Here is an 11290-nt window from a genome sequence, read left to right as displayed (position 1 = left end):
CATGGTTGTCTGAATCTAAAATGAAGGGCCTGTAATAGGACCTAATTTGCTCCTGTCAAACATTTAAGGTCATCTTTAAATATCGTCACGTATCTCTGTGTTGAGCTGATGAAAACTCTGGTGCTGGAGGAGAGACTGCAGCCACCATTTTGTGAAGAGAGAAAAACAAACATTACGTTTGACAGAGTTTGATAGATTTGTCATCCTCGGGTCACATTCAAGAGCTCATTATCGGAAGATAAACATCAAATCGTATCTTTAACAAATAGCTTAATTGTAATCAAGCAGATGTGAGTGCATGGGCCGACCTAACCATCTAGCGTAAACAGACATTACACCTGAAGACACATGATAACTGGAGCTACATGACGAGCTGCAGGCAGGTTTGGTCCTGAGTTGACACTCAGGCTTCTTTATCAAAACTAATTAGAATATCTCCTGCTCAAGCACTCCTAATACCAGATAACCTTTGCAACATTGGGTTGGTTTCCCTGAGTAGACCAAGAAATTGGAGGAATCAACTAATTGGCTGTCTGCTCAGGCTCATTACTTTGATATAAACAACTTTTAGCTGGCAGAGTAGAAAACAAAACTCCAGACCCTGTTTACTGGGCTACAGCTAAAGACAGCTCCATCTAAATGACTCTTTCTGAGTTCTCCTCCATCCCCCTTTCACCATCCCAAAAAGCAGCAGCTACATCTCTACAAAGACAGTGAGGATGGCTCCTGTAATCCTCCTTAAGTGGACAGAACACAAAAGCTGAGCTCCTTTCTCTGGCGGCTGGTCTGTTAAATGCTTGAGGATTGGGCTCTCCTGTTAAAATGAAAAGTGTAGCCTGGTATTGTGGTGTATCTGTGGAGCTGTAGCAGCAGCCGGAGGGTCTCATAGGGACACCACTAAAGCTCCATTTCAGCACAGAGATTCCATATGATTCTTCAGGGCTCTGGGAGGGCTTATGACACTGCTACGAACAAGGTTTCCTTTTTTGGGAAACTCTAATAATATACTAGGGCTAAATCTTAGAGAGGTATTAGCCACACATTTTAGCTCTGGGGGCTGTGTATGTGTCTGTCGGTCGGTCGGTCGGTCGGTCGGAGGGTATTATAGGCGATGAGGATTAATCCAACTAAAATGCATCGAGAATTTAGGGTGAAAGAGAAGTCTTATGAAAATCTGCTTGTCACTGTCACAGTGTGTGTGGTGTATATGGAAGCAGAGGCCATACCTTGTAGCAGGAAGCTGACAGAGACATGGGACCATGGCAGCCAGTCACTGTCACAGTGTGTGTGGTGTATATGGAAGCAGAGGCCATACCTTGTAGCAGGAAGCTGACAGAGACATGGGACCATGGCAGCCAGTCACTGTCACAGTGTGTGTGGTGTATATGGAAGCAGAGGCCATACCTTGTAGCAGGAAGCTGACAGAGACATGGGACCATGGCAGCCAGTCACTGATGAAGATAAGAAGCCTTTTGAGTGGTTTTGCTTTCGGGTTAGTGGAATCTGGAATCCTTGGGACGTCCCTACCTTAAACTCTACTCTTAACCACTACCCTAACCTTAACCCTTAGCTTAACCGTTTTAAATGTTTAACTTCAATGGGGTAATATCACAAGGATTCCAGATAGCACTAACCTTTAAGGGTGGCAGGTAGCTTAGCGGTTAGAGCGTTGGGCCAGTAACCAAAATGGTTGCAGGTTCAAATATTTGAGCAAACAAGGTGAAAATCTGTTGATGTGCCCTTCAGCAAGGCCCTTAACCCTAACTTGCTCCAGGGGCGCCGGACTACTATGGCTGACCCTGTAAAACAACACCTTACTATGGCTGACCCTGTACAACAACACCTTACTATGGCTGACCCTGTACAACAACACCTTACTATGGCTGACCCTGTAAAACAACACCTTATTATGACTGACCCTGTACAACAACACCTTACTATGGCTGACCCTGTACAACAACACCTTACTATGGCTGACCCTGTACAACAACACCTTACTATGGCTGACCCTGTACAACAACACCTTACTATGGCTGACCCTGTAAAACAACACCTTATTATGACTGACCCTGTACAACAACACCTTACTATGGCTGACCCTGTACAACAACACCTTACTATGGCTGACCCTGTACAACAACACCTTACTATGGCTGACCCTGTACAACAACACCTTACTATGGCTGACCCTGTACAACAACACCGTACTATGGCTGACCCTGTACAACAACACCTTACTATGGCTGACCCTGCAAAACAACACCTATCGTACTACAATGACTGACCCTGTAAAACAACACCTATCGTACTACTATGGCTGACCCTGTAAAACAACACCTATCGTACTACTATGGCTGACCCTGCAAAACAACACCTATCATACTACTATGGCTGACCCTGTAAAACAACACCTTACCATGGCTGACCCTGCAAAACAACACCTATCATACTACTATGGCTGACCCTGCAAAACAACACCTATCGTACTACTATGGCTGACCCTGTAAAACAACACCTATCGTACTACTATGGCTGACCCTGTAAAACAACACCTATCGTACTACTATGGCTGACCCTGTACAACAACACCTATCGTACTACTATGGTTGACCCTGTAAAACAACACCTATCGTACTACTATGGCTGACCCTATAAAACAACACCTATCGTACTACTATGGCTGACCCTGTACAACAACACCTATCGTACTACTATGGCTGACCCTGTAAAACAACACCTATCGCACTACTATGGCTGACCCTGTAAAACAACACCTATCGTACTACTATGGCTGACCCTGTAAAACAACACCTATCGTACTACTATGGCTGACCCTGTACAACAACACCTATCGTACTACTATGGCTGACCCTGTAAAACAACACCTATCGTACTACTATGGCTGACCCTGTACAACAACACCTATCGTACTACTATGGCTGACCCTGTAAAACAACACCTATCGTACTACTATGGCTGACCCTGTACAACAACACCTATCGTACTACTATGGCTGACCCTGTAAAACAACACATTTTACTGCACCTATCCGGTGTACTGTACGTGAGAATCATTTTTTTTATTTTTTATTTTTTCCCGGCTGGAATATTCTGTGAGGACTAGCCTGCCTGAAGGCTGAAGACTGGCTATGTGCTGTGAAACTGAGGCTAAATTATTGAATGACTGCAGAATTCCTCATCACTCAGTCAAGATGAGAACACCAGGCAGGCAAAGACATCAGAGCCTGGAGTCTAGTGCTGTGGGTTTGAGTGTCTTCACCTGCCACTGGCAGAGTGTCTGTTCTCTGGGCATGAAAGAAAGAGCTCTCTGTTTACACAGGCAGCCAGAGAGCAGCCCACTGGCAGCCAAAGAGCAGTCCACTGTCTCTGTTAGAAAAAAAATGATAACTCTGAGAGATAAATGCAAGGGGCATCATAGGGGGGAGTGTTTTACTCCTCACACTGCTCTGTGTGGAGTATTCAAATCTTATACATAGGCGATTCTAACATGGAACCTCAAACATAGTTTTAATGCAACAGTCTAAAAGTATTGGGTAAGAATGTGGTTTTCGTGAAATGAACATCCTGGGACATGCACAATATTTAATTTGTAGCTTCAGACCTACTGCTCGGTATCTACATTAAACACTCTCCCCCCTCCAACTCAGTGCTCCACATGTCCCAGCTTGATTAATATATCACAGATAAAATAATGATGATTTAATTCATCAGGCTCCTGCTAGCCCTAGGCTGATGGTCCTAGTCTGATGAGTCTAAGTGCCACGGGCCGTGTGCTACATTAACAGCGTTCATTATTCATCCCCATATCCCGGAGATTCCCAAAATGCACTCCAGGATGTGACGGTGGCGTTTCAGAAATCAGTGGTCCCTGATGGGTTCAACCCCTCTTACCCATTCCTCTGTCCCCCCACTACCCCGCAAAACCCCAATCGTACCATCACTCCACCCCCGAGGGGGATCCATAATGCTCCAATTATATTTATCACCTCTGGAGCAGAGGCAGAATGACAACAGGCTCCCTCCACTGACACGTTCCTCCCCATGCAGCTCAAGTGGGAGCCCACAGAAATATAATTCCATTGCTATTCTGTGCACATGAACCCCTTCCTTCCTTATCCCATGTTCCATTCCACTGTCACGTTGTCTCTAGAAGAGAGCGGGGACGGCTGCTGGAGCACACTTTTCCACTTTAGAATGATCATATTCTGAGAACACATCAAGCTATTGGTCAAATAGTAGGGCAGTCACTCCATATGTATGAAGTCAAAATCAAATAAAATGCTCTTACATTTTTCCGCTTCAGTCCCTCGGCTAAATATTTGGAGTGCCTTTGACAGGTTTTTCATTGTTCAAACTAATGATATGAAAACCCGGATGTGGCAGCATACAGCAATTAATTTAAGAGTGATGTTTGTGGGAGAATTTAATCCTCAAACGCGCTGCATGAGTTTGTTTATCAAAGAGAAAAAACAAACTCCATTACACTGGACCCAATACAGAGGTACACACCAAGAAAATACAAACAAGATTCATCTTCCCATGCTGCAATTCTAAAGCAAAGACAACTCATTCAAATTAAACTGCAAGGGTGGAATACTACCAAAACAAGGGAGAAAGAGGGGAGTGGAAAACAGAGCAGATCGATATGAGCTGACCAACACTCTGCTCGGGGTAATGGGCAGCCATATTGCATTAGTCCGGGAGAAGCTTCTCCTTGAAGTGGTGAAGCGAGAATGTTACTAATGCATCTGCCATGTCACTTCCAGAAACATCTGAAGGCCCTACAGATCAACTCAAACAACAAACTGTGGCTGTATCTGGGACTGCACGTTTCTCTTTCAATGTTATTGGAGAGATTTCTACTGCATCACTGCTTCAGTGCAAATACAGTATGATGCCTATTCATTTCAATCCAATGCAGCATCTCGTACTGCAAATGACACATTCTCTCATGTTATGAATATCGAGAGTTATCATTCTGAAATCAAAGCTTTTATCAAAAGCACAATGCCTAGAGTGTGCAGGGCTTTCATTGAGGAAAATGATTCCTATTTGATTTGTATGGGGATACAGAAGGGCATTCCCTGACTGCAGCTCTATTGTAATGGATGAGTCAACCAGAACAGCAAGATACATTTCTAACTCCCTCGTCTGTGATGTTTTTACAGTCACAACAATATTATCAATGCAGCGTTTTGCCGAGACAAAAACACCAGTGAAGGAAGTACAACAGACAGAAAACCATCTGGTCATTGCAGACCCACCATGTGCATACCTACCATGTGCAGACCCACCATGTGCAGACCTACCATGTGCAGACCTACCATGTGCAGACCCACCATGTGCAGACCTACCATGTGCAGACCTACCATGTGCAGACCCACTATGTGCAGACCTACCATGTGCAGACCTATCATGTGCAGACCCACTATGTGCAGACCTATCATGTGCAGACCTATCATGTGCAGACCCACCATGTGCAGACCCACTATGTGCAGACCTACCATGTGCAGACCCACTATGTGCAGACCTATCATGTGCAGACCTATCATGTGCAGACCCACTATGTGCAGACCTATCATGTGCAGACCTATCATGTGCAGACCCACTATGTGCAGACCTATCATGTGCAGACCCACTATGTGCAGACCTATCATGTGCAGACCCACTATGTGCAGACCTATCATGTGCAGACCCACTATGTGCAGACCTACCATGTGCAGACCCACTATGTGCAGACCTATCATGTGCAGACCTATCATGTGCAGACCCACTATGTGCAGACCTATCATGTGCAGACCTATCATGTGCAGACCCACTATGTGCAGACCTATCATGTGCAGACCTACCATGTGCAGACCCACTATGTGCAGACCCACCATGTGCAGACCCACCATGTGCAGACCTATCATGTGCAGACCTATCATGTGCAGACCCACTATGTGCAGACCTACCATGTGCAGACCTACCATGTGCAGACCCACTATGTGCAGACCTACCATGTGCAGACCCACTATGTGCAGACCTATCATGTGCAGACCTATCATGTGCAGACCCACCATGTGCAGACCCACTATGTGCAGACCTACCATGTGCAGACCCACTATGTGCAGACCTATCATGTGCAGACCTATCATGTGCAGACCCACTATGTGCAGACCTATCATGTGCAGACCTATCATGTGCAGACCCACTATGTGCAGACCTATCATGTGCAGACCCACTATGTGCAGACCTATCATGTGCAGACCCACTATGTGCAGACCTATCATGTGCAGACCCACTATGTGCAGACCTACCATGTGCAGACCCACTATGTGCAGACCTATCATGTGCAGACCTATCATGTGCAGACCTATCATGTGCAGACCCACTATGTGCAGACCTACCATGTGCAGACCCACCATGTGCAGACCCACCATGTGCAGACCTACCATGTGCAGACCTACCATGTGCAGACCCACCATGTGCGTTGGAGTATGTAACACACTGAAATAAAATCCCCTCCAAAGTAACCCACTAAATCATCAGGACTTTTCTTCCCAATACCCTCTTAGTGTTCTGCTGAGACTCATCCTGCAGCTGTTATCTCCAGCGCCACAACAGCCTCTTAAAGTTTTAATGAGTGATCACACTGCACATGAACAAATTAAATTTTCATGTCCTCCAGACTTCTTATCGTCGCCCAAGGGATATCAGAGACGGAAAAGGAAGTGAGACATCCCACTCCCTCATTTTTCTGTTTCAATGGAAGTGAATGAACTAAGTAGACCAGACCAAGCTCTGTCTATGGGAGAGCCACTCCCTAAAGTAGACAGGAAGTTGCCATTTTTTTTCAAATGGTAACGGCCTGAGTGAAACGGCCTGAGTGAACTAATGTATCTTAATTTATCCACCATCTTTAAGGATATCATTAGCTCTCGCCCTTTCCTCTACACTAGCATCACTCCTCAGTACCGATGCTCAGGATTGGTTGACAGGGGTCTAGCTAGTAGCTGCAGATTACAGGAAAATAGTTGGGATCTGTAAAGGTTAAGGCAGAGATCTGTATATAATGACAAGATGCTGGGCAAAAACTGGTTGAATAAACGTTGTTGCCATGTAATTTCAACCCCAAAAAATTATGTGATCACTTTGACAACTCAACCAAATGTAAATCAAAACTAGATGTTGAAACTACGTCTGTGCCCAATGGCTCATGTTTCCTTCTTAACAATGGGAGTCGTTGTCCCAAAGCCAGAAAGGCAGGCCTACATATTAAGGTCATAGAAACGCATTGGGATTATTTTTTACAGATTTTTGCGGAAGATAACCCTTCCTGCTTCGCCTCTTCCTTTCTTGTCAAGGTGAGAATCAGGAAGTAACCTTGGTTCCCTAGGTACAGTGGTATTGTCAGGGGAGGAGTTGTATGAATGCTGAAGCGGAGATCACGGAATGTCATTTCCTGGTCCAGATGATGAAGTAGGTAATCCTTTCTTAAAGCAGCGCCTCTGTTGCTGGGATGGAAATGGAATTGAGGGTTCTCCCACACAACAGATATTGCCAGCACCCACAGAACAAACTCTTATATTCTTAGATCATATTTTATTCAGGGTCACTCACAGAGCTGAAAGTCACTCACAGTACTAGAAGTCACTATGATAATTGTTGTCAATACATTAATACTTCTTAAATTATTACAAAATATAATTGGCTGTGTAGTCTCAGCATGGAATGTACAACAATTTGTTGGTCCATAGTGAGCCCCAGATGGACAAAACAGCCCCTCCTCTCTCTCTCTCTCTCTCTCTCTCTCTCTCTCTCTCTCTCTCTCTCTCTCTCTCTCTCTCTCTCTCTCTCTCTCTCTCTCTCCTCCCTCCCTCCCCCCCCCTCCCTCCCTCCCCCTCCCTCTCTCCCTCCCTCCCCCTCCCTCTCTCCCCCTCCCTCCCTTCCCCCTCCCTCTCTCCCTCCCCCTCCCTCTCTCCCTCCCTCTCTCTCTCTCCCCCCTCCTCTCTCTCTCTCTCTCTCTCTCTCTCTCTCCCCCTCCCTCCCTCCCTCTCTCCCTCTCTCCCTCTCTCCCTCCTCTCCCTCTCTCTCCCTCCCCCCTCCCTCCCCCTCCCCCCTCCCTCCCTCCCATCAGTGTGCTGCCTGTCTTAAATTGGCAGTGTAATTATAACCTGCTATAAGGTGGAGGAGAGCATTCTCACCTGTGATCATTCCCTGTCTGTATGGAGCCAGGGGTGAAAAATGCTTCAAGAGGAACAACATGTCTACAGCGCTTTGACGACTACAGCGCTTTGAGAAATAACTCCAAAACTAAATCTAACCATAGTATATGATCATTTACAGTATCATATCCACTACTACTTCCATTACTTACCAGCCTGTTTGGAGATCTGTTGGAAGGCCTCCACGCCCTTCTCTCCATAGCTGCCCTCAGAGGCAACGGTGGAGACGTAGGTCCAGTCCAGGGCTCTGATGATGTCCACCATTGCCTGGGCCTGAAATGAGTCCGGGGGAACCACCCGAGAGAAGAAGTCATAGCGCCGGTCATCACTCAGCTCTGGGGCCGTGGAGGCATAGCTGATCTGAGGGATCTGATTGGAGGAGAGTGAAGTGATGAGAAGAGATTTTACTCCTCTTATGCTCAACAGGGTGCAACAACAGTATACAACTCAGCCCTATTCATTATAGTTCTGTCTGCAATGTTCTGAGTGTTCTACCTAACTCAATGTGTTCTACCTAACTCAATGTGTTCTACCTAACTCAATGTGTTCTACCTAACTCAATGTGTTCTACCTAACTCAATGTGTTTTACCTAACTGAATACTCCATGCTGAATATGCTTAATGTTGATGGTGGATGACACGAGTTTCAACCAGACAGAGAACGAAAAAATCTTTGAGACCTAGTGAGACCTAGTAAAAAGCACGGTATAAAAGCAATATCATCATTACTAGTGTTATTAAGCAGTGTATCATCACTTGAGATGTTCCCGGTCCCCTATAATTGTCAAATGCTATTGGTGATGTGTAAATTAAATATGATTTTATAAGACACTGGTATCACCTCACCTCTCCTCACCCCTCACATCCTTCCTCACCCCTCGAATCCCTCATCACCTCTCCTCTCTCCTCATCACCTCTCCTCACCTCACCTCTCCTCTCCTCACCCCTCTAATCCCTCATCACCTCTCCTCTCTCCTCCTCACCCCTTCTCACCTCTCCTCACCCCTCACATCCCTCCTAACCTCTCGCATCCCTCCTCAACTCTCCTCACCCCTCAAATCCCTCATCACCTCTCCTCTCTTCTCCTCACCCCTTCTCACCTCTCCTCACCCCTCACATCCCTCCTAACCTCTCGCATCCCTCCTCAACTCTCCTCACCCCTCAAATCCCTCATCACCTCTCCTCTCTCCTCCTCACCCCTTCTCACCTCTCCTCACCCCTCACATCCCTCCTAACCTCTCGCATCCCTCCTCAACTCTCCTCACCCCTCAAATCCCTCATCACCTCTCCTCTCTTCTCCTCACCGCTCCTCACCTCTCCTCACCTCTCCTCACCCCTCACATCCCTCCTAACCTCTCACCTCTCCTCACCCCTCAAATCCCTCATCACCTCTCCTCACCCCTCACATCCCTCCTAACCTCTCACCTCTCCTCACCCCTCAAATCCCTCATCACCTCTCCTCTCCCATCCTCACCTCTCCTCACCCCTCACATCCCTTCAAACCCTTACTCACCTCTCACATCCCTCCACACCCCTCCTCTCCCTTCCTCACCCCTCCTCACTTCAGCTCTACCCTCCCCTCCTCACCCCTCCTCTCCTTTCCTAACCCCTCCTCACCTAGGCTCTCCACTCCTCTCCTCACCCCTCCTCTCCCTTCCTCACCCCTCCTCACCCCTCCTCACCTGTCCCCGGTGCAATCACAGAGATGTTATGAGTGTTCAGGTACAGACCAGCTACCTTGAATAACTCAGGTGGGTTTGGGTGCATCACATTGATATTGTTGGATATGGTTGAGATACCCCATCATACCATCTTATCTAAGCTGCTGTTTAAATGCAATCCATTCCTATTAGGCTGATCAGAAGCAGCTGGACACTGGGGAAACAGGGGAATGAGGACACAGAAGCCCACTGATGGAATTCCACAACCCTGGCTAACAGCACTGAGTATGAGTTATGGCTTTGACCTACTACTGCACAAAGCAGACACATAGAGGATGGGAACAGGAGGTCATGTTCAAAGCAACTTAATACATGTTGAACGGCCAAACGTATATGCGAGTACAACATCCGTTCTGGTTGTAATCCAATTACACAAATTCAGGGGAGGGAATACTGTCAGATGCTAAACCACTTCAGTGAGTTAGAATGTAGTGTTCTGGTTCAAAAGTGGGCAGCAGTCAGGTAATCTAGCATTTAAGAGCGTTGGGCCAGTAACCGAAAGGTCACTGGTTTGGATGCACGAGCCTACTTGGTAAAAAATATATTGAATGTACCCTTGAGCAAGGCACTTAACTCTAATTGCTCCTGTAAGTCGCTTTGGATAAGAGCATCTGCTAAATGACTTTTTTAAAACTATGATACAATGTAATAAAAGGATGGGAAAGAGAATGTCAGGATTTGTATTTCTCTTTTCACTCTCTTCATCTCTCTCTCTTTCTATCTCTTGTCTCTCTATCGCTGTCTCTCTATCTCTGTATCTCTGTGTCCGGCTTTCTGTCTCCGTCTCTCTGTCTCTCTCTTTCTGTATCTCTGTCTCCGTCTCTGTCTCCGTCTCTCTGTCTCCTTCTCTCTATCTCTGTCTCCGTCTCTCTGTCTCTCTCTGTCTCCGTCTCTCTGTCTCTCTCTGTCTCCGTCTCTCTGTCTCCATCTCTCTGTCTCCGTCTCTCTGTCTCCTTCTCTCTGTCTCTCTCTATCTCTGTCTCCGTCTCTCTGTCTCTCTCTATCTCTGTCTCCATCTCTCTGTCTCTCTCTCTCTCTGTCTCCGTCTTTCTGTCTCCGTCTCTCTGTATCTCTGTCTCCATCTCTCTGTCTCCGTCTCTCTGTCTCTCTCTTTCTGTCTCTCTGTCTCCGTCTCTCTGTATCTCTGTCTCCGTCTCTCTGTCTCCGTCTCTCTGTCTCCATCTCTCTGTCTCCGTCTCTCTGTCTCCGTCTCTCTGTATCTCTGTCTCCATCTCTCTGTCTCCGTCTCTCTGTCTCTCTCTTTCTGTCTCTCTGTCTCCGTCTCTCTGTATCTCTGTCTCCGTCTCTCTGTCTCCGTCTCTCTGTCTCCGTCTCTCTGTCT

The 11290-nt window shown here is 46.6% G+C and overlaps 1 protein-coding gene across 3 annotated transcripts in view; it reads right to left on the bottom strand.

The window, feature by feature from the left end:
- LOC124045026 (metabotropic glutamate receptor 7-like) overlaps nucleotides 1–11290 on the bottom strand; it is a 125478-nt gene that overhangs the window by 72038 nt on the left and 42150 nt on the right. For all 3 annotated transcript variants that reach the window (XM_046364231.1, XM_046364232.1, XM_046364233.1), the window contains exon 2: nucleotides 8380–8596. In XM_046364231.1, the coding sequence (XP_046220187.1) occupies nucleotides 8380–8596 (217 nt within the window). The remainder of the gene's footprint in view (nucleotides 1–8379; nucleotides 8597–11290) is intronic.

The sequence above is a fragment of the Oncorhynchus gorbuscha genome, linkage group LG10 (assembly GCF_021184085.1).
Source record: "Oncorhynchus gorbuscha isolate QuinsamMale2020 ecotype Even-year linkage group LG10, OgorEven_v1.0, whole genome shotgun sequence".
Classification (NCBI taxonomy): domain Eukaryota; kingdom Metazoa; phylum Chordata; class Actinopteri; order Salmoniformes; family Salmonidae; genus Oncorhynchus; species Oncorhynchus gorbuscha.
This window is presented reverse-complemented; position numbering and strand designations above follow the sequence as displayed.